This window comes from Nansenia antarctica (genome assembly GCF_963989245.1).
Source record: "Nansenia antarctica genome assembly, contig: SCAFFOLD_290, whole genome shotgun sequence".
Taxonomy (NCBI): domain Eukaryota; kingdom Metazoa; phylum Chordata; class Actinopteri; order Argentiniformes; family Microstomatidae; genus Nansenia; species Nansenia antarctica.
This window is the reverse complement of record NW_027663238.1, coordinates 17702-41720: the sequence shown is the minus strand read 5'-3', so window position 1 is coordinate 41720 and position 24019 is coordinate 17702. Positions and strand designations below refer to the sequence as shown.

Genomic DNA, 24019 nt, shown 5'->3' with positions numbered 1-24019 from the left:
ACCCTCCCCTTAACAACTAGACCCTCCCCTTAACAACTGGACCCTCCCCTTAACAACTAGACCCTCCCCTTAACAACTAGACCCTCCCCTTAACAACTGGACCCTCCCCTTAACAACTAGACCCTCCCTGTAACAACTGGACTCTCCCCTTAACAACTGGACTCTCCCCTTAACAACTGGACTCTCCCCTTAACAACTAGACCCTCCCCTTAACAACTGGACCCTCCCTGTAACAACTGGACTCTCCCCTTAACAACTAGACCCTCCCCTTAACAACTGGACCCTCCCCGTAACAACTAGACCCTCCCCTTAACAACTAGACCCTCCCCTTAACAACTGGACCCTCCCCTTAACAACTGGACCCTCCCCTTAACAACTAGACCCTCCCCTTAACAACTAGACCCTCCCTGTAACAACTAGACCCTCCCCTTAACAACTGGACCCTCCCCGTAACAACTGGACCCTCCCCTTAACAACTGGACCCTCCCCGTAACAACTAGACCCTCCCCTTAACAACTAGACCCTCCCCTTAACAACTAGACCCTCCCCTTAACAACTGGACCCTCCCCTTAACAACTAGACCCTCCCTGTAACAACTGGACCCTCCCCTTAACAACTGGACCCTCCCCTTAACAACTGGACCCTCCCCTTAACAACTGGACCCTCCCCTTAACAACTAGACCCTCCCCTTAACAACTGGACCCTCCCCTTAACAACTAGACCCTCCCCTTAACAACTGGACCCTCCCCTTAACAACTAGACCCTCCCCGTAACAATTAGACCCTCCCCTTAACAACTGGACCCTCCCTGTAACAATTAGACCCTCCCCTTAACAACTGGACCCTCCCCTTAACAACTGGACCCTCCCCGTAACAACTAGACCCTCCCCTTAACAACTAGACCCTCCCCGTAACAACTAGACCCTCCCTGTAACAATTAGACCCTCCCCGTAACAACTAGACCCTCCCTGTAACAATTGGACCCTCCACAACCTGAAGCTCTACTGGACTTGGTCCAGGTAAACACCTCACCTGTCAATCACACTGTCACTACACCCTCCCCTTAACAACCAGGCCCTCCCCGTAACAACCTGTAGCTGTACAGGTAAACCTCACCTGTCCGTCAGTCAGTAGCCTCTCCTGTGCACAGATTAATGCTGTGTTCAAATGCTCCTTGGAAATCTCTGACATCTCCCTGGATCCTCGCGTCCGATTGGTCGGTTGTGAAAGGGCAAGATCTGAGATCTCAACGTGGCTTCAGTCTCCTGGTTTCTGAGGAGCGCCTGAATGCAGCATGATGACCTCACCTGTCTGTCACATGACCTCACCTGTCTGTCACATGACCTCACCTGTCTGTCACATGACCTCACCTGTCTGTCACATGACCTCACCTGTCTGTCACATGACCTCACCTGTCTGTCACAGTAACTCCTCCCCTGTTCAGGTCAACCTCCACTCAAATGCTTCTGTCCAAACTCACCTTTCTCCCCATCCCTCTCTCTCTCTCTCCCCCCCCCCTTTCTCCCACTCTCTCTCACCCTTCCCCCGCTTCCTCTTTCCCTCTCCCTCCCCTCCCTCTCCCTCCCCTCCCTCTCCCTCCCCTCCCTCTCCCTCCCCCCCTCCGCCAGGTGCTGATTGAGATCGGCTGCCTGAGGAGGAAGTTCCTGTCGAGTCGTCCCAAGCCCTCCCTCTTCTCCTCCCCGGGCGCCACCTCCGTGTCCAGGGAGGTGGGCGGGGCCAGGGGCGGGGCCAGGGCGGGGGAGGGCACCGTGTTCTACGAGTCCACCGTGGACTGCTGCCTGCGGCTGGGTCAGGTGTTCCCCCACGAGCTCAACTGGAACCAGTGGATCAACTTCCCCGGGGGAGCGGGGCTGGAGGGCTAGGCTAACCATGGCTAGTAAGGGCTAGGCTAATTATGGCTTGGTTTGGCTAACCATGGCTAGGCTAATTATGGCTTGGTTTGGCTAACCATGGCTAGGCTAATTATGGCTTGGTTTGGCTAACCATGGCTAGGCTAACCATGGCTAGTAAGGGCTAGGCTAGGCTAGGCTAATTATGGCTTGGTTTGGCTAACCATGGCTAGGCTAATTATGGCTTGGTTTGGCTAACCATGGCTAGGCTAATTATGGCTTGGTTTGGCTAACCATGGCTAGGCTAATTATGGCTTGGTTTGGCTAACCATGGCTAGGCTAATTATGGCTTGGTTAGGCTAACCATGGCTAACCTAGGCTAGTAATGGCTAGGTTAGGCTAACCATGGCTAAGCTAGGCTAGTAATGGCTAGGTTTGGCTAACCTATAGTCCCAATAGTTGTTGAAAGACTTAAGTTCAGTTGGATGTGTTGGACTAGGTTCTCAAAGGGACAGTTGGCGGCCGTTTTAGAGAACGTCTGGTCCAGTTCTGGTTTTACAGAGCTAGAACGTATGCCTTGTGTTATGTTTACGTGCAGGAATTCTGTTTACACATTTGTGAAAGCTGTTCGTTATTACTTTTAACTAAGTTTTTTTTGTTGTATGTTATGTTGCTAAATTGTAATTTTGAGAGTGGGACTTAATAAATAAAGATAGTTAAAAAGAGTGATGTTTCACCGTGAGTGGAAGGATGGGTGAGAGAGAGAGAAGGGATGACATGCAGGATATGTCTGCGGCTGGAATCGTACCGGGAGCCCTGCGGTACATGGTCAGCGCTTAATCCACTACGCCACCTAAGCGCCCCACCCTAACACATTCTGCAGTGATCCCAAGGCCGCTTGATGGGCTGTCGTCAATCCTAACTGTCATCTACACAGCGCTTCAATTTAGCGTTATGGAACGAGAAGCCGTGGTATATCGTGCCATATACCGTTTCCCCCCTAGCTGTGGCGATATCCACGATATACCACGGCTTCTCGTTCCATAACGCTTTTATACAACGGTTACCACATTTATCTATCAATATTTCACAAAAGAAAGACAAGACTTTTAATTAATGTATCTTAATGGAACTGTGATTTATTGTAAGTGTATTCGTCCGCTGAACAGTTGTTTATCGGTTGCTAATATATACAAACGCGGAGTAATATGAAAAGATGTCAACATTCCATTTAGCCGTGCGTATGTCATGGATATCGGCATGGCCGGAACGCAAACTGACCAATAGAGACAATGGACCGGATCTATCCGTTGTATAATAGTTTATTAACAGTTCATCATCATAGACACAGTACCGCACGTTTAAACATGATTCCATAACTTACGTCATATCATTCACATCAACAACACAGACAGAGTTCTTCAAGCTTTCATTGTTAACGTACGTTTGAGTGTAAAAATAGTTACTCTTCCTTAGACAGTCAAGCCAACATCGCTGTAACAGTTTTAACTCACAAACTCTCACAAAGAAATGCAATAATTATAGAATAACAAATGCCCTGATTTACTTGATTCATTGTGAGCCAACAACTACATCCGCAAGTGGCTGGGCCTTCCCCGCTGCCTCACTAATACAGCGCTGTTTGGAAGAACCACACTGAAGCTCCCACTGAAATCCATCAGCCTGGGCTATAAACAGGAGAAAGTGAGACTCGTGTTCGAGCTGAGAGACTCACCCGACCCGTTTGTCCAACACAGCAAGGCCCAGGTTCGCACAGGACGCAAGTGGGATGCCACGCAGGCAGTTGACCAGGCCATCAATCGCTTGAAACACCAGGAGATCGTCGGGGTGCTGCAGCCAGGCAGGACTGGTTTTGGATGGGGATCAGCACCCAAGATGTGGTCCAAGGCAACGAGGAAGGAAAGGAAAGATCTAGTGATCTCTGAAGTCGTAAAGATCGAAGAGGAGTGCTACAAAATCAGAGCCGTGGGCCAACAACAGCAAGGAAGGTGGACAACGTGGGAGGCTGTGATCAACAGAGCCATCACATGGAAGGATATGTGGAGGCTGCCCCAAGCAAGGCTGAGCTTCTCGATCAGGGCCACCTACGACACCCTTCCCAGTTCCCGGAACCTGCACCTCTGGTACGGCACAGAGGAGACCTGCCAACTCTGCAACGCCAACAACCCAAACTTGCGACACATCCTCTCTGGATGCAAGGCGGGACTGACGCAGGGTCGGTACAGATGGCGGCACGACCGGGTGCTGCGCAAACTAGCAGAAATTCTGGAAGCACGCAGACTGGAATCAAACAAGAGCAGCCCAGTCACATCACAGCAGCGGATCCAGTTTGTCCGGCAAGGGGGAGAAAGTCAGGGCAGCAGCACGAAGCAGTGGTCCCTCCTGTCTCCTGGAGGAGAGTGGAACATGAGAGCTGACCTCGATCGACAGCTGAAGTTCCCACACGAGATCACATCAACCTCCCTTCGGCCAGATGTCGTACTCTGGTCTACCCCGATGAGGACAGTCATCATGGTGGAGCTGACCGTTCCATGGGAAGAGGGGATGGAGGCTGCCTTCGAGAGAAAGAAGGAAAAGTACACAGACTTGGCAGCTGCGTGCTCGCAAGCAGGGTGGAGGGCAGTCACCTATCCTGTGGAAGTTGGGTGCAGAGGCTATACAGGAACATCTACACAGCGGCTCCTGAGGTCGCTGGGGATCACAGGATCCAAGCTGAGAAAGGCGCTCAAAGACCTGGCGGAGGAGGCTGAACAAGGGAGCTTCTGGCTCTGGCTCAGAAGAAAGGACAAGGCGTGGGGGAAAGGAGGATCCTAGGGCTGGCTGCAGGGAGTGGCAGGGAGACGTCCCTGTCACTGCTCCACCACCTTGAGATGTTCCGGGATTAAAGGAGCGAAACATCAGTGAAGGGTGGCTCCCGGCTGACGACCCTGCAGTCAGCCCACTGGCACCGTCGGAGGTGCGACAGGCAGCAATGCCCAGCAGGTATACCCACCTGTGCTTTCATCTATTTAATCTGGCTTGCCAGTGACTACTGAGAAAAGAGCAGTTGGCATCCAGGAAAGACTGGTGGGCTGCCAGGGAAGTCTGGCTGGCGGCAGGAAAGACTGCACCGGGGGTGGCGGGGCTAGTTACCCTTTAAACACGTCCTTGTAGCCTTGCTACAGGGACTCCCCAAACTAACTACAAGCAAAATAAGGAAAAAACAACCCGGCGGTCCACCGAGAGGCGGGATGGAAGATGGACCAATCAGGACAGATAACACGGTAACGACTGGAACGGCAACGACTAACGATCAAAGGATCCTGAGAGAATGCAGCTGTGGGTGGTCCAAAGTAACAACCTACTTGGGCCTGCGGATCCACCAGGGGAGGACAAAATGCGGCGGCAGCTATCAGATGCAAACTTGCACTGCGCCAGCAGGTCAGACAAGGAGGAATCAGAGCCAGGTTGAGCACCACAGTGCTACTGATCCCACCATTGCATCCGGTGAGAGAGAGCAAGAACAGCCTCCCCAGCAGGATTTGCAACCACATCTGCACGACCCACAACAGGAGCATCAGAGCAGAACGCCAGGTAGAGAATCCACCAAGGAAACCCCAGAGAAGCCAGACCGGAAACCCAAGATCAGGTGGCCAAAGGCCAGCGACAAGGATTCATGGAGAAGCTTCGACGAAAGCTTACATACCACCCTCCAGAACAGTCTAAGAGGCAGCACAACGTCCAAGCTGAACATCTTCGGCCATATCATCTATGAGGAAGGCAAGGGAAGATTTGGAGAGATGCCTCAGAGGAGGACCGTTCCTAGGCAGAGCGGGAGACGGGAGAGAGAAATCCTCCAGCTGGTAAAGGAGCGGCGACGTTTGCGGAAGGCATGGAGGAGAGCTGAGGAAGAGGAGAAGGAGGGCTTGCAGAACCTCTGGAGTCAGATCAGAACCAGACTCACCCACCTGAGGCGAGCTGAAAGGATCAGGAAACGTAGAAGCAACAAGGAAAAGGCAAGGACGAACTTCTTCCGGGACCCGTTCAAGTACGCCCGGGGTTTGCTTGAGGAGACGAAATCGGGGAAGCTGCAGACCACCGAGCAGGAGCTGGAGGAACACATCAAGGACCAGCTCAGTGACAGCCAAAAGGAGAGTCCCCTTGGTTCCCCAGGGCACGTACCGCTCCCACCCGAGCCCTCTTCTCAGTTTGACACCACTCCCCCCAGATGGTCTGAAGTTAAGCAGGCGGTGGAGCATGCGAGAGCTGCATCTGCACCCGGACCAAATGGTGTCTCCTATAGGGTATACAAGAACTGCCCAATGACCCTGAAGCTTTTGTGGAGACTAATGGGCATTGCCTGGAAAACAGAATCCATCCCTTCAGCATGGAGCAGAGCAGTCACTACCTTCATCCCGAAAGAGAAAGACTCCCATAACATCAGCCAATTCAGAGGCATAGCCTTATTGAATGTGGAGGGGAAGATCTTCTTCTCAGTGATGGCAAAGCGCATGACCAGCTACCTCCTGGCAAACAATTACATCGACACCAGCTGTCAGAAGGCAGGCGTCCCAGGATTTCCTGGCTGCGTGGAGCACTCGGCTATGATCTGGGAACAGATCCAGACAGCGAAGCGGAGCAAATCAGACCTGCACGTCGTTTGGCTGGACCTTGCAAATGCATATGGGTCTGTTCCCCACCAGCTCATCCATTTTGCCCTCAAATTCTTCCACATACCACCGTGCATCCAGAGCCTACTAGCAACCTACTTTAACAACTTCCATGTATGCTACACAACCCAGGAGTTCTCAACGTGTTGGCACCGGCTGGAGAAAGGGATAGCGATGGGTTGTTCGATCTCCCCCATCCTTTTCACAGCAGCGTTTGAGATCATCCTAATCGGCGGAAGACAGATGGTCCGAGGAATCAGATCCCAGTCAGGTCTGCGACTCCCAGCCCTACGGAGCTATATGGATGATGTCACCACACTCCTTCAGACAGCAGCGTGCACAGCGAGACTTCTGAAGAGGTTTGAGGAGCTCCTAACATGGGCCCGGATGAGGATAAAACCAACTAAGTCCCGCAGTCTCTCAATCAGGAAAGGAGTCCGGAATGACAACATCTCTTTCTCAGTGGATGGCGAGAAGATCCCGCTGCTAGTGGACCATCCTGTGCGAAGCCTCGGAAGGCTTTACACGGCTGACCTTTCTGACAAGCACATGGCTTCTTCTGTCACTTCCCAGCTCTTGGACGGCCTGAAGAAGATCGACCAAAGCCTCCTGCCAGGGAAATTCAAGGTGTGGTGTTACCAGTTCACCTTATACCAACGTCTCATGTGGCCCCTGAAGTTGTGTGACATCACTTTAACAACAGTGCTGAAGTTGGACGCAAAAGCCAACAACTACATCCGCAAGTGGCTGGGCCTTCCCCGCTGCCTCACTAATACAGCGCTGTTTGGAAGAACCACACTGAAGCTCCCACTGAAATCCATCAGCCTGGGCTATAAACAGGAGAAAGTGAGACTCGTGTTCGAGCTGAGAGACTCACCCGACCCGTTTGTCCAACACAGCAAGGCCCAGGTTCGCACAGGACGCAAGTGGGATGCCACGCAGGCAGTTGACCAGGCCATCAATCGCTTGAAACACCAGGAGATCGTCGGGGTGCTGCAGCCAGGCAGGACTGGTTTTGGATGGGGATCAGCACCCAAGATGTGGTCCAAGGCAACGAGGAAGGAAAGGAAAGATCTAGTGATCTCTGAAGTCGTAAAGATCGAAGAGGAGTGCTACAAAATCAGAGCCGTGGGCCAACAACAGCAAGGAAGGTGGACAACGTGGGAGGCTGTGATCAACAGAGCCATCACATGGAAGGATATGTGGAGGCTGCCCCAAGCAAGGCTGAGCTTCTCGATCAGGGCCACCTACGACACCCTTCCCAGTTCCCGGAACCTGCACCTCTGGTACGGCACAGAGGAGACCTGCCAACTCTGCAACGCCAACAACCCAAACTTGCGACACATCCTCTCTGGATGCAAGGCGGGACTGACGCAGGGTCGGTACAGATGGCGGCACGACCGGGTGCTGCGCAAACTAGCAGAAATTCTGGAAGCACGCAGACTGGAATCAAACAAGAGCAGCCCAGTCACATCACAGCAGCGGATCCAGTTTGTCCGGCAAGGGGGAGAAAGTCAGGGCAGCAGCACGAAGCAGTGGTCCCTCCTGTCTCCTGGAGGAGAGTGGAACATGAGAGCTGACCTCGATCGACAGCTGAAGTTCCCACACGAGATCACATCAACCTCCCTTCGGCCAGATGTCGTACTCTGGTCTACCCCGATGAGGACAGTCATCATGGTGGAGCTGACCGTTCCATGGGAAGAGGGGATGGAGGCTGCCTTCGAGAGAAAGAAGGAAAAGTACACAGACTTGGCAGCTGCGTGCTCGCAAGCAGGGTGGAGGGCAGTCACCTATCCTGTGGAAGTTGGGTGCAGAGGCTATACAGGAACATCTACACAGCGGCTCCTGAGGTCGCTGGGGATCACAGGATCCAAGCTGAGAAAGGCGCTCAAAGACCTGGCGGAGGAGGCTGAACAAGGGAGCTTCTGGCTCTGGCTCAGAAGAAAGGACAAGGCGTGGGGGAAAGGAGGATCCTAGGGCTGGCTGCAGGGAGTGGCAGGGAGACGTCCCTGTCACTGCTCCACCACCTTGAGATGTTCCGGGATTAAAGGAGCGAAACATCAGTGAAGGGTGGCTCCCGGCTGACGACCCTGCAGTCAGCCCACTGGCACCGTCGGAGGTGCGACAGGCAGCAATGCCCAGCAGGTATACCCACCTGTGCTTTCATCTATCTATTCATTGTTTTTGCATGTTAACATCGAGTGACTTGCTTGTTCAACTTTGCTCTTATAAGTGCAGATAAAAAAAAAAAAGAGTTGAGTCTAAGGCCCAATCCTGATTCCCTTTTCTACCCCTATGGCTCGTTTTCGAGTGTGACTCGATTTCAAGCCAAGGCCTTCGAACAGAGCCACAAGCCGTCGGGGTTGAAATCTACCCCTATGAAATGGGACAGCCCTTCACGACGTCATCAGCAGTGGTTTAAATAGACGCGGTACGGGTGACGCGTTATGTTGCCGGCGAATTCTCACATCTCGCAATGCCTTCTTCAGCTGTGTTTATTTCTGTTGCGTGTGCTATAAGCATCTTTTTTCCTTTATTATCAACACACCTGAGAAATCATGGAAGAGGGACAACCCTTCAAGACTGATACGTCATCAGGAGTATCGTAGAAAAGCATTGACGCTCGCGACTCATTCACAACTTCACTTTTACGCTATCAATCGATCAAACAAGTCATCAAATAAAAAAGAACAATGCTTCATTATCAGACCATGACAGAATAACGGCGCTCTAACCTGTATGAAACCTGTGCTCCTACCCTGCCAGTCTGCACTGATTTAGGACAACAGTGCAACAACTTCGCGGCTGAACTTTAGTTAAATTTACGGCGTCATATACCATCAATGGGAAACATGGAAAATGCATGACTTACATATTTAATTTTATGACGTTCCGAAATCCGAAGTGACAGGAACGCTGGAGAAACAGCCGCTGTCCACTGCATTAATTAACTACATGTCCTTGATGAGTCTCCCGCTCACTGCCCTCCAATCAGCCTACTATCACCTGAAAAACATAACAAGAATGAGAGGTTTCATGTCCAAGCAAGACCTTGAAAAACTCATCCATGCATTTGTTTCGAGTAGACTTGATTATTGTAATGGTCTACTAACAGGCCTATCTAAAGGAGCTGTTCGTAAATTGCAGCTCATCCAAAACGCCGCTGCTAGGGTCCTAACAAAAACAAAGAAATTTGAACACATTACACCAATCCTGAGATCCCTGCACTGGCTACCAGTCTCTCAGAGAATTGAATTCAAAATCCTCCTAATTACATACAAATCACAAAATGGTCTTGGACCAAAATACATATCAGATCTCCTCCCACCCTATATTCCCGCAAGGTCCCTAAGGTCAGCTGAGACAAATCAGCTTATAATTCCAAGAGTAAAAACAAAACACGGTGCAGCAGCTTTCAGTCACGCTGCTGCATGCTCCTGGAACAAACTCCCTGAAGAAATCAAACAGGCCCAAACCCTTAAAACATTTTAATCTAAGCTAAAAAACCTTCATGTTTTGCACCAGTTATGATTAAACACAAACACTTCTATCAATGTCTTTTTTCCATTAACTATTGTCTTTTTAAATGTTTTATCTATTTACTTCTTATATTTGCTTTTATTCATTGTAAAAAAAAAAATTATGCTCCTCTTGCTGTATTTTTAAATAATGCATGTAAAGCACTTTGAATTGCCCCTGTTGTATGAAATGTGCTATACAAATAAACTTGCCTTGCCTTGCCTTGCCTCTCTCTCTCTCCCTCTCTCTCTCTCTCTCTCTGAAATATCATCGATTCTACGAAAAGATCAACTTATTTTGTAAAATACAGACCAGTGCAAAATATATCTTGTATCTGTGTCACACTGCATGGAAAATAACACGTTATTCTCTGTTGTGAGTCAAACTAAGTGCTAGATATAGCTAACTTTGACCACTCACTGTAGGCTACCCTTAAATATGGACTGCTCATCATAATGTCTTCGGAGTCTAGAATCTCCCTCACACATGGTCTCAGAGACGTACCTGATTAATAAGCCAATGTTCAGAGCTCACCGCCGATTCGGTTTCATCACACAACTTAATGCAAGCAATTATTCTACCCAGCACGTCCCTGTTGTCCTCAGTTTCTTGGTTATAATGGGGTGTGTCTGTTTATCAATTTAACCTTGTTAGAGAGGAAACTGCCACGCTTTTTTTTTCAGGGTAATGTAATGTAGGTAATGCATTACTCATACTGGCTATTCTGACACTAACATACATGGTAAATGGACTGCACTTATATAGCGCCTTATTCCAAAGGCCTCTCATTCACCCATTCACACACACATTCACACACCAATGGCAGCAAGCTACCATGCAAGGTGCCGGCCCGCTCACTGGGAGCAATTTAGGGTTCAGTGTCTTGCCCATGGACACCCCCGACTTGATCAGAGTACATCTGACATTAGGTAGGTTTACCACAATATGTATTCATTACAACAACTAACACACCTGTGTTCTCTGAGCTTCAAGTAGTTCCATCTAGCTCAATTAAGACTTCCGGGTTTTATATAACATTTTTACAAAAGTATGTCAGTAAGTATTGGTGCAATTACATGTCATTTTACACATGTCTAGTATATTTGTATAAACTGGACAGAATCATTTTTTCAAAGGTTTCAATTCATCTCTGGTACCACTCTACCCGGCAACACTTCTAGAATACGGATCAGATGGGTTTGAGTGTAACTAAGTTAACGGTTAAATTGTTCCTGGTGGCGAAGATATTGGCTGTGATCGGAATGGTATACTAGCATACTGCATACTAGCATACTCAATGAGTATATACTGCATACTGCCTACTAAATTCATAATAAGTATGCGAAAACCAGCCGACCGTTTACACAGTATGCATACTGCCTCCCAGAATGCTAACCCTCTCTCTGTCCTATGTGTGTGTGTGTGTGTGTGTGTATGTACGTGTGTATATGTGTCTGTGTCTGTGTGTGTGTGTGTGTGTGTTTGGGTGTGTGTGTGTGTGTGTACTAACCCTAACCCTTTCTCTGTCGTGTGTGTGTGTGTGCGTGTGCGTGTGTGTGTGTGTGTGTGTCTCTAGAGCTCGTCTCTGGGGCCAGTGGTCGTCCAGCGTCAGGCTGGATGGGAAGACCATCATCATCACAGGAGCCAACACCGGCATCGGCATGGCAACGGCCCTGGACCTGGCCAGGAGAGGTAGGCCACCACACACACACACACACACACATATACACACACACAGGACAGAGAGACGCACGCATGTACACACACACACACACACACACACACACATATACACACACAGGACAGAGAGAGAGTTAATACACACACACACACTCCCCTGGTGTTCTACCTCCCCCAGCCTCAGACCCAGTAGTGTGTGTGTGTGTGTGTGTGTGTGTGTGTGTGTTATATTTGGAAGCCTTGGAAGTGTCCACAGACTAGTGGTCAGGGGTTTGCAGACAGCAGGAATCCCTAAGCCTAAAGCAAAGGCCCTGGCAAAATTCTGCTCAATATCTGCAATAGAGGAGAAGGTGTTACCTGTCTTACACTCAGACTGAAACACATATGGAAGAGAAGGTGTTACCTGTCTTACACTCAGACTGAAACACATATGGAGGAGAAGGTGTTACCTGTCTTACACTCAGACTGAAACACATATGGAGGAGAAGGTGTTACCTGTCTTACACTCAGACTGAAACACATATGGAGGAGAAGGTGTTACCTGTCTTACACTCAGACTGAAACACATATGGAGGAGAAGGTGTTACCTGTCTTACACTCAGACTGAAACACATATGGGGGAGAAGGTGTTACCTGTCTTACACTCAGACTGAAACACATTGAGCAACCGAGTGTCCTATGCTGATGCAACTACTAATGTTTGTGTTCAAGAATTTAATTGTAAAATGTGAACGCAAATAAAGATACTAAAATGTGTGTGTGTGTGTGTGTGTGTGTGTGTGTGTGTGTGTGTGTGTGTGTGTGTGTGTGTGTGTGTAGGGGGTAAGGTGATCCTGGCCTGTAGGGACGTGTCCAGGGCACGGGCGGCCCAGCAGGAGGTTATCCAGACCACGGGGAACCCCAACGTGCTGGTCCGCAGGCTGGACCTGGCAGACACCTCCTCCATCAGGGAGTTCGCTGAGCTCATCAACACAGGTAGGTAGGTGTGGGAGGGGGGGGGGTGGAGACTTGTAACCTGTCCAATCTCTCTCTCTCTCTCTCTCTCGTTCTGTGTGTGTGTGTCTCTCCCTCTCTTCTATCTCTCTGTCTCTTCGCTCTTCTCTCTCTCTCTCTCTATCTCTCTCTCTCTCTCTCCTCTCTCTCTCTCTCTCCTCTCTCTTTCTGCCCCTAGACAGACACAGGTAACACAGCCAGGTAACCCTCCAGCACCAGTGGCGTACCGCAAAATCCAGAGGCCCCCCCGCAAGGTGGCGGCCCTTTCGCAACGGAGGTTAAAAAAGACGAGCGTTTTTTAGAGTCCGATGCGTTATTGACGTTGTGAAATTTCGCAATATGCACTCTACATTCTAAATGCTTGACTTAGCAAAAGGTACAAACAAGTGAGAGCAATAGCCTATGACTAAAACCAAATGGTAGACTACATCAGTAGAATGTATTATAAGTAGAAAAGTACAAGCTTTATTTCTTTTAACAAAGTGTGGTGTGCAAAGCAGTGCGATATCTGTAAACATACAATCTGTAGACTCTCCGCTAAGGGTTGCCAGATGGGATTGAGAATTTCCAACCTAACCAATCTAAAAACTTCTAAATCCACCAAAAACCAGCCCATCTGGCAACCCTGTCTCCGCTGCATCAGAGTGTACTTGTTGCGCAAAATTGGCCAGGGTTTGTCAAATCCTTTGTTGGACATCTCGTTTCTTAAGTCCTGGTATATTGTGGCATTTCTTTACTGTTTGCCATCTGGTCTAGGAATACCCAGGGAGACGCAGACAGCAGAAGTAGAATAGAATAGTAGAATAGAAAAAGAAACAGCTATATATACTGTAGCCTAACCATGCTGAATTATGTACCTGTATGATGCACTGACAGCCTGTGACTGTGAACCTGGCCGGACCCTGCCCTTCTGCCTGAGTTTGAGTATGATGCTGCCCAAATAAATGTTATTGTTTAGTGCCCACAGCGCCTTCTATTCAAACTATATTTTAATTTAGTACTTTCCAATATCAATACATCTCCTTTTTGATTTTTTTTTAGATTCGTTCTAGAACAGCAATTCAGGTTAAAGCAAATAATCACATTGTGCCTTACCTGTTTCGCTGAATCTAGCATCCTGTTCGTTAGAAGCCATTTGATATATGGAGATCTTTCTTGGTCACGTGGCCGGAAATTATATATTGATGACTCAGAGAGAAGGTTGAATTGTAATCATTGTATTAGGCAGATCTGGGTTGCATTCCCATGTACAGATGTTTCCAAGGCAGCATGCTCTGTTAAGTCCAAGCTTCAAGCATGGCTACGACATGGCTGGTGCCGAGCCTGGCTGTGGCATAAAGAGATGCCAAGCAAAGTACTGATGTTTGTTACAGCTTATATACAGTTCTCAAAAATAGCTTTTACCTCGTAACTTACAATACTGACATTAGTTCCCATACATGGCTATCCTGTGTTCATGCTGTTCTACTCTGCTGACCACTGGTAACCTATACTGGTCCCCACTAGCTGTGGTCTCTAAATCTGGCTCAGGTCCAGTTACAGAGAAAAGCATGTTGACTAAGAGTGTTCAGTTTATGTCCTGAGAGTGGACACACTTAAAGTATGTTTAAGGTTAAACAATGAGTATTGCAATATTTGATAGGCACACAACATTTGCATATAGTTACACAAAAACGCATCATAACAGGACCTTTGGCAGCTTTCGGATGCTCACATTCCCCTCTGTCAGTAGTGTCATGCAGACCTCCCGGATTTCATTTGTGTATCTGCCATTTTCAAATGTGGCAACCTCCTCCCTCTCAGTGCAGTCTATCACAGACTGAAGCTCTCGCTCTCTCCTTTCCAGCTGCTTTACCTCAGCTTCCAGGTGTTGAATGGAGGCCTCTGCCATATCTTCAGCCTCATCCCTCTCCCGCCTGGCTGTCGCCACATTCCCTCTCATCACACTCAGCCTCTTCTGAAGGGCCACCTTCTCCTGCTTCCACTTGTCCTGGAGGCTCAACTTCTCAGTGAGCACCTGTATTACTCCCTCTTTCTCCTCAAGATCCTCCTTGGATAGCTTAATGGTAGTTTTTAGCCGTTTAATTGTTTTGTCTTTCATGTCCAATGCTCTTTTTCTTGGTAAAGTTGCTTTTACTCTAATTAATTGTTGTAGGCAGAGGTCATACTGTTTGGTCAGATTAGAGTTCTCAAGTTCAAATTGTTCCAATTGTAATTTCAATGATTGTCTGTCCAATGTGGCATCTATGCTGGCCTGCTGATACTGTAATATACTGGTCTGGAATTTGGTCTGACTATCAGCTGCGTTTTCCTCCATGGCTGTGAGCTGTGTTTGTATTTGAGAGACCTGCTCTTCTGATGACTGAAGCTTTCTGCTTAGGGATAGGTTTTCTTTTTTGAGTTGGGTTTCAATTGAATTTGGGGTTCGGGCCTTTGGTGGAAGAAATTCAGATTGCCAAAATAATTGTAGGTCTTTACACTTGTTTTTCTTCATTTTCTTGATTTTAGAGAGGGCATCATCACATTTTTGTCTGAGGCTGTTTGAGCGTCCATATTTATTAGGAACCAATTTAATTATTTCTTCAGTTAATTCTGCTGCAGTCATCCCCTTTAAACTCTGCTCATAGAGCCAGCCGTTTGTAACGATAGGTGTCACTTGAGGTAAAATTTGGAGAGGTGACACTTGAGGTGACACTTGAGGTGCGTTTGTGGCCATAGCTAGACTCTGTAAAAATCAAATATGAACTTATCAAAACAAAGAACCGAAATGAGGCTAGTCAGTACTGTGTGTTACATGGATTACATTTTATGTGGACATAAAACAACATATACACTTATCTAGCGATCTACCTATATATTCCAGTTGATTATTTACTATTTACTATTAACCCTTCGAAACCGGAGGGACCATTCACACAAATAGCGTCTAGCGGGCTAGAGTAGGCTCTCGAAATTACAACCGGAGCGGAGTAGACTGTATTTCTAATCAAAAGCCGCTGGATACAAGACAAACATAGCTATATGTATATATTTTTAGATAGAAAACAAGTTGAATTGAACAGAAAACCTACCGCGAAGACGATCAGATGTCAATAATGATGAAGATTAAATTCCTTAAATTTACCACAGGAAAAAAATCCTCCAATGAGTGGAGGCGGAAGACCAATAGGAAGTCAAGATGCCTTAAGGCAGCGGTTCCCAAACTGTGGGTCGCGACCCCCTAGTGGGGCGCGGGGGTACTGCAGGGGGGGCGCAGAAATAATGGGAGGGGAAAAAAATGCACACACAAGAGCTGTAAACAAACACTGCTTGCTTAAGGTTACCATCAGGGGTGTTGTGGGCGTTGGATGATAAAAATGAGAACCTGAATGGAGCGCAGGCCATAAACTGTAACAAAGAGGCAGCGAGGGGGCTCCATTCACGTCATTGACGCGCGCTCCATTCACGTCATTGACGCGCGCACTCCCTCCTCCAGCTATCTAGCAGCAACAACAACAATGGATAAGTTTATGAAAGAGCCAGAAGCTAAACGAAAAGCGAAGGAGCCCATGACAAACGTCCCAAAGCCAAAGTCAAGAAAGTATGACGATACATACCTCTCCCTGGGCTTCACGTCTAATGTGGTCGGTGCGGAGGAACGACCACTGTGTGTCCTCTGTCTCAAAACTTTAGCGGCAGAAAGCATGAAGCCTAGCAAGTTGAAACGTCACTTGGAGACCACACACCCGACTGATGTGAAGAAGCCCCTCGATTTCTTCAAGAGAAAACTCCAAGAATACCGTGGTCAGCAGAGCCGTTTCGTTAAAACAGCATCTGTTACGTCTAATGCTCAACTTGCCTCCTACAAAGTGGCATATCGTATCGCCCAGTCTAAAAAACCACACACCATCGCTGAGGAGTTAATACTCCCTGCTGCAATAGATATGGTTTCACATATGATAGACGAGGCAACAGCCCAAAAACTCAAAGCTATCCCCCTGTCAAACAACACTATTGCGAGACGCATCAATGACATCTCAGAAGACATGAAAGAGCAGCTTGTTGAGAAAATAAAAGACCAACGCTTTGCGCTCCAGGTAGACGAGGCCACAGATAGTAACAAGGACTGTCTGTTAATAGCGTATGTCAGATACATTGATGCGGAGGGTTTGAGCGAGGATTTGCTATTTTGCAACTATGTCCCAAACAGAGCAACAGCTGATGAACTGTTCAAAATCATAGACAAATACCTGAGTGAAGCCGATCTGAAATGGGAGGACTGTGTGGGGATATGCACCGACGGTGCCCAGGCCATGGCAGGAAAACGGGGAGGGCTCCAGACGCTCATCAAGCGCGTTGCACCGAAAGCAGTGTGGACTCACTGCATAATACACAGGGAGGCACTCGCGTCAAAGCAGCTGAGTCCAGAGTTGAATGACGTTTTGTCTCATGTTATCACCACCGTCAATTACATAAAAACAAGACCACTGAAAGCTCGCATTTTTTCCGCTTTGTGCGAGGAGATGGGCTCCGAGCACACAGCCGTGCTATTTCACAGCGAGTCGCGTTGGCTCTCTCGCGGAAAGGTGCTGTCCAGGGTGCTATCGCTGAAAGATGAGATCCGAATCTACTTGGAGGAGGAAGGGAACGAACTTGCCAGCAAGTTTAATGATGAAGACTTCCTCATGAAATTGGCCTACCTAAGCGACATGTTTGAGAAGCTCAATGAATTGAATCTACAGTTGCAGGGCAACAACACACACCTTCCACATCTGGCAGACAGGATACAATCTTTCACACGGAAACTGGACATGTGGGGCAGGAGACTTGAACAGGGGGACATCGACTCATTTGGGAATCTGAAGGCATTCATCGAGACCAATGAGCTGCAGAGCACAGTGGTTCCATGTATGAGAGAGCACATCTCAGCCCTGAAACAAAGCTTCCAGAAATACTTCTCTGTGGATGACAGTGCCAAATACGACTGGATTAGAGATCCATTTGTTGCACCACCACCTGCCATGTTCAGCACTGCGGAAGAGGAACAGTACATCGACATGACTTCAGAGTCAACCATGAGGCTGCAGTTCACATCCACGACTTTGGCTGGGTTTTGGATTGGAGTGGAGAAGGACTACCCTCTCATTGGACAGAAAGCTGTGGGAATACTGCTGCCTTTTGCAACATCGTACCTGTGTGAGATAGGCTTTTCTGCTGTTGCTGCTATCAAAAGCAAATACAGGTCGAAGTTGAACATTGAGAATGAACTGAGAGTGGCAGTCTCAAAACAACAACCCCGCTTTGAGAAGATTTGCAAGGCAAAGCAAGCACACACAAGTCATTGATCGTAATTGTGATAGAAATGTGAGGAGTAAGAATAGTGATGCAGTAGAAATTAGTTAATGTTGATATGTTGAATATTTCAGTGGCACAGGATCATTTGCCAAGCACTTATGTTCCTTTTCAAACCATAATAAAATATAAAACTATAGTTGGATATACTGTATGTGTCTTGTTATTATTAGAAGAGAAAATGTAATGTTTTTACAACTTTATACAATTAATTATATCAATCTAGGTGGGAACCGGGTTAGGGGGGGCTCGAAATTATTTCCAATTACCCAAGGGGGGCCTGATTGAAAAAGTTTGGGAACCACTGCCTTAAGGAAATGGGCCTTCCTTGTGTGCTAGATTCACCAAACTGTAGAGAGACTTACATTTCTCAATATAAAATGATATAAAACCACAATGAATGAGAATGAATGAGAATGTTTATTTTGATCCCTTATACAATTCATAATACAGATATTAAAAATGTACACAGTCACAATGCGTAACACCAGGACCAAAAAGGTGTAGGCTGAAGCCATGGCTTATTGCGCCTACCCTTGTTACATGTATGTTTTTTCCCCATGAGTACATAATCAAAACATTGACATTTTAATAAACAAAATTTCACTTACGCATCTTAACAGAAAGATCAAAAGTACCAAACAAAAAACTATATGAATGCGCCTACCCTTTTTACATTAGTGGTTTTCCCCTTATGAGTGCATAATCAAGACATAGAAACATTTATAAACAAAATGTTACTTACGCATGTTAACAAAAAGTTCAAAATACCAAACAAAAAATATATTTATAACTGTTTTATACTTGTTAATCATCTTATTTTTTAGTAATTTTTAAAATCCTTTTAGTGTACTACACATTTTCATTCCCTTTTCAAAAGTATTCCATAAGTTAACTCCTTTAACTGTTATACATCTTTGTTTTGCATTTGTTCTAATCTTTGTTTTCATAAACATACATATTCCTCTGAGTTCGTAATTACTCTGTCTAACTTGTAAGTGCCTTACTCAAGGGCACACTAGTAGTGGTGTGGTTTCAGATGGGATTTGAACTCACAACCTTCCGATCACAAGTCCAACTCACTATCACTATCCACTAGACCACCACTACCCCTAACCCCCATAACAACTCAAAATATAAGACACTTGTTGCAAATGATTGTGGTGTGTGTGTGTGTGTGTGTGGTATAGTTCCATAAATACATTAAAAAAAACATCACACCCTGAACATTGTTTTCAGTTAGTATTGTTGGATGGATCCTCTGTACTGTAGTGTTTGCATTGAGTTGTGATACAGTATAGTAGTGTACATGTTACGGTACATGTGGGAATACAGTACATGTGGGAAAACTAGGGTTAGGGTTAGGTGCTAGGGTGCTAGGGTTAAGGTTAGGGTTAGGATTAGGGGTAGGGTTAGGGTTAGGGTTAAGGTTAGGGTTAGGGTTAGACATGCCAGCATGTACCAAGTCACCCTAGCATCTAACCCTAACCCTAGTTTTCCCACATGTACCGTATTCCCACATGTACCGTAACATACATACTGTATTTTCTGTAGATTTACATACTGTTCATATGAAACACACAAATCTATGAATGCCCAATACTCTACAGTGATATATTCTGAGAACAGATACTGTAAGGTTTCTAAAAATGTGCTTTGGCAGTTGTGAAAAAAATTAACATTCTCACACACTGAACATTGTGTTTTCAGTTGTTTTGTTGTAGTCTGTAATGATGCGTATAGTGTTTACATTTTTGCAGGCTTTGAGCAGCTGTTTTGGTGTGAAAGTTTGAGTTTTGAAGAGAGAAGGTGTGGTTTTGTTTATGTAGCTTTAGAAAAGTGTGTTGTGTTTAGAGTTTTAGGAAAATGGAGGAAAGTTTTGTGAAATGTGTTTTAGCAATTGAGAAAAACTGTAAAAAGACAGTAGCAACCAAACACACAGATATAAACAATAAGATATATTCATCAAATAGAAACTTCCACCAAGGACTTCTGTGTACAGCAGAGAAACATTCATTGCAGTAAAATAACACAGTAACAACACTCATTATCAGATCCCCTTTAAACCCATAAACATGCTAAACCAAGCAAACACACAGCTATAAACAATGACTGAGAAACAATGATGGATAATAGTTCCTGAATTTCAATATTACAGTATTTTACGCACCCTGCACTGGCTGCTGATAGCAGCTCGCATCAGATTCATGACCCTGGTGCTTGCCTACCAGGCAGCAAAATGGACAGTCCCTGCCTACCTCCAGGTCACCCCCCAAACATCAGCCCGTTCCCTCCGCTCCTCCACCTCTGCTGGCCGACTGGCCCCACCACCTCTACGCCTAGTCACGCTGCCCGGTCACGTCTCTTCACTACACTCGCTCCCCGCTGGTGGAATGAGCTTCCCACGGCTGCCAGAACTGCAGACTCACACCCCATCTTCTGCCAGAGACTGAAGACCCATCACCCATCTCCCATTTCTACTTCCCCCTTGTACTGTTTCTCCAGTGTCTATTAAAAAAAATAAAAATAAACTTCTATCACAACGACTGCCAATGGCCCCTGGCCTGAGCTACATTACTCTTCCTGCTACAACTGGTGAATTGATGATTCACTTACTTGAATCATCATGGAATAAGGCGTCTGCTAAATGCCAAGAATGTAAATGTAGATTATGGTTTGTTATTGGATATGCACAGGATTGGATATAAATCAACCATGATTCTTTTGAAGGATGTTAGTATACACATTCCTGCGAGCGAGAGAGAGAGAACGAGAGAAAGAGAGAGAAAAAGAGAGAGAGAGACAGAGAACAAAGGAAGATGATGATGGACGATGACCTGGCAGCAAACTGCCAAAGCTAAGTTTAACACCAGGCCAGGGCTCACAAAGAAGGAAGCATCAAAAGTAGTCAGAGACAAGACAAGATGGAGGGACTAAGTGGACTCGTCAGAATTGCATTTATAACCTCCAACAACGCTTATGATCAATCCTGCTGCTCCCAATACAGGTGAAGAGACCCAGGCCCCTACTCCCACAACGACAGCAGCAGCTGCGGTTGCCAGTTTACAATATAAAATCTTTTGTTCTCTATCCTTTCTCTTCTCATTGTCCTCTACCATTTCCTCTATCATCTCCAGCAGCTCTGTGACCTGTGTGCGGTCAAGTCTCTCTTTATTGTTGAAGACATGATATCGCCCCCCACACCTGGTAATGAGCTTCTTTAGCTCTTTACTCTCTTTCAGAAACTGGGGAACTGACTTGTTCTCCAACTGATCTGGGTGTGTGAACAGGACCATGGTGTACATTGGAGCGTCCTCTCCAAAGTTCTTCTGGATCCACTTCACGGTGTCTTCTCTCTCCTCCTTTGTGTACCTGACGCCCAGCCTGACCACCAGCAGGAGCGCATGGGGGCCTGGGAGAGACATCTCAATACATGTCTTTCCTGTATCAAAGATACCTGGTGTGTCAATGACAGTAATCTTCACCCCCTCCACGACTGCATGTTTCTTCTGACAATGTGCAGTTACAAATTCCTCTTTAAAGGCGTTTCTCCCCAGGATGGTGTTACCTGTGGCACTTTTCCCTGCTCCAGTCTTACCCACCACAACGATCCTCAGATGTTCATAGGATTCTGTGGAGAAAAGAAATGGAGGGATGTTTGTCCCTGTACAGGAAAAATTATTGAAATGGTTGCCCACGAACAACCTAGCAATTATTTGACCCTAAATGATCTCTTCGATGACTTTCAATCAGGCTTTCTCCCCCTACATAGCACTGAAACAGCCCTTATTAAGCTCCTTAATGACATTTGCGTAAACACAGACTCCGGAAAAATCTCAGTTTTGGTACTACTAGATCTAAACTTCAACAGCCACATAACTAAATCAGCCTACTGTCACCTGAAAAACATAACAAGAATGAGAGGTTTCATGTCCAAGCAAGACCTTGAAAAAGTCATCCATACATTTGTTTCGAGTAGACTTGATTATTGTAATGGTCTACTAACAGGCCTATCTAAAGGAGCTGTTCGTAAATTGCAGCTCATCCAAAATGCCGCTGCTAGGGTCCTAACAAAAACAAAGACATTTGAACATTACACCAATCCTGAGATCCCTGCACTGGCTACCAGTCTCTCAGAGAATTGAATTCAAAATCCTCGTAATTACATACAAATCACAAAATGGTCTTGGACCAAAATACATATCAGATCTCCTCCCACCCTATATTCCCGCAAGGTCCCTAAGGTCAGCTGAGACTAATCAGCTAATCATTCCAAGAGTGAAAACAAAACACGGTGCAGCAGCTTTCAGTCACGCTGCTGCATGCTCCTGGAACAAACTCCCTGAAGAAATCAAACCTTAAAATATTTAAATCTAAGCTAAAAACCTTCATGTTTTGCACACTCTAAAAAAAGAATAGTTGAGAATATTAAAAAATTCAAGGCAACCTTATGCACTAAGAATTTTGAGTTTGTTGTTCCAACTAAGAATTTTGAGTTTGTTGTTCCAACTAGTATTAGAATGTTGGTTCAACTAATATTAGATCATTGGTCCAACTCATATTAGATCGTTGGTCCAACTCATAATAGATCGTTGGTCCAACTAATATTAGAATGTTGGTCCAACTCATATTAGATTGTTGGTCCAACTGATATAAGAATGTTGGTCCAACTAATATTAGTTTGTCCTGCCAATGGTCATCACGTTTAATTGCTCATTCTGCCAATGCAGATTTGTTTGTTCAATAAATGGTGTTGTTCACAGAACTACAAAAAGCTAATCGAGAATATAATCGTCTTTCTTTCCACCCCATTCACTTTTTTTCATTAGCCAAAATAATTAAATAACGTAAATTCTTAAATGAATCAATAATACTGTAGCGTGGATATGAATTGGACTCCGCACACTAAGTGTAATCACGCGAGCTTTTATTGACCGTTGCACGCCATCGAACACTGACACAGTCACAATTCAAGGCATGGTTATAGCTTGGGATATACCCTTGAACTCGAACTACCCCATACTTCCCCCTGTATGACACATCTACGGTTTGACCCATAACACTTACATAGAATGTGCCCAAAATCCTTTGGGGCCGCTAATATGCAAATCAGTTGTGGCCAAGCGACCAATCAATGAACAACAACAATGCAGTGAACAACAGTAGTGAACATAACAGTAGTGAACATAACAGTAGTGAACATAACAGTAGCCGTGACTTGCTAGCTGGCTGTAACGCGTAACCAGGCGATAACATTCGCCACAATACTGAATTTCATCAATATTAATCAACTTTTATTCTATGCCTAGTTAGGGTTAGGAGTTAAGCAGGTCTGTGCTGTGTATGTGTGTGAGAGGAGTGTGTGTACGTACGTGCGTGGGTTGGTGGGTGTGTTTGCAGGCGGCATGCATGCACGGGTGAATGGGTGCATGTGTGTGTGTGAGCGGGCGGGCGGGTTGTGTGTGTGTGTGTGTGTGTGTGCGCGTACGTGGGTGTGTGTGTGGCACTGTACCTTGGCATTGAGCAGTGAAGAGTTGCAGACACAGTAGAACCAGGGAAAGGATCCACAGAGTCTCTACTCTTCCTCTGGCCATCTCAGCAGCTACCTCGACCAATCAAAAGCTTCAAAACAGATGGAGACATTATTGGAAAAAACAGTCATCTGACATGGAGTGTTTATTAGGGTTGAAGAAGATATGTTTATTTGAATGTTGGTACAACTCAATTCAACTAGCGGAGAGAATCGCCCTGAACCAAAACAAACTGGTTTCAGACAGCACTCCATCACATTAGCTACTAGCTAGCTAGCTAACAAAGAACATCACAGATAACTGCTCTGCATGTTTAGCACATCACAACATGCTGATAGAACATGAACAGGCTACAAACACATAACTACACATAACTAGATGACCACACGGTACCTAAACAGCCGACAACTCTGCAGCAATTGTGTGATGCTATAATATATGGATCA

The 24019-nt window shown here is 46.4% G+C and overlaps 2 protein-coding genes across 2 annotated transcripts in view; one reads left to right on the top strand and one right to left on the bottom strand.

Moving 5' to 3' along the window:
- The window catches only part of LOC308175193 (general transcription factor 3C polypeptide 1-like), a gene marked incomplete at both ends in the record, with an annotated part of 35714 nt that extends 33832 nt beyond the window's left edge, over nt 1–1882 (top strand). The window contains one exon of the mRNA XM_080550906.1: nt 1628–1882. Within this exon, the coding sequence (XP_080407032.1) occupies nt 1628–1882 (255 nt within the window). The remainder of the gene's footprint in view (nt 1–1627) is intronic.
- Nucleotides 1883–20776: 18894 nt separating this feature from the next.
- Nucleotides 20777–23636, bottom strand: LOC308175194 (GTPase IMAP family member 9-like; the record flags this gene model as incomplete). Its single annotated transcript, XM_080550907.1, has 3 exons — nt 20777–20791; nt 21159–21673; nt 23555–23636. 3 exons carry the CDS (start codon nt 23634–23636, stop codon nt 20777–20779), a joined length of 612 nt encoding a protein of 203 aa, XP_080407033.1.
- Nucleotides 23637–24019: the final 383 nt, after the last annotated feature.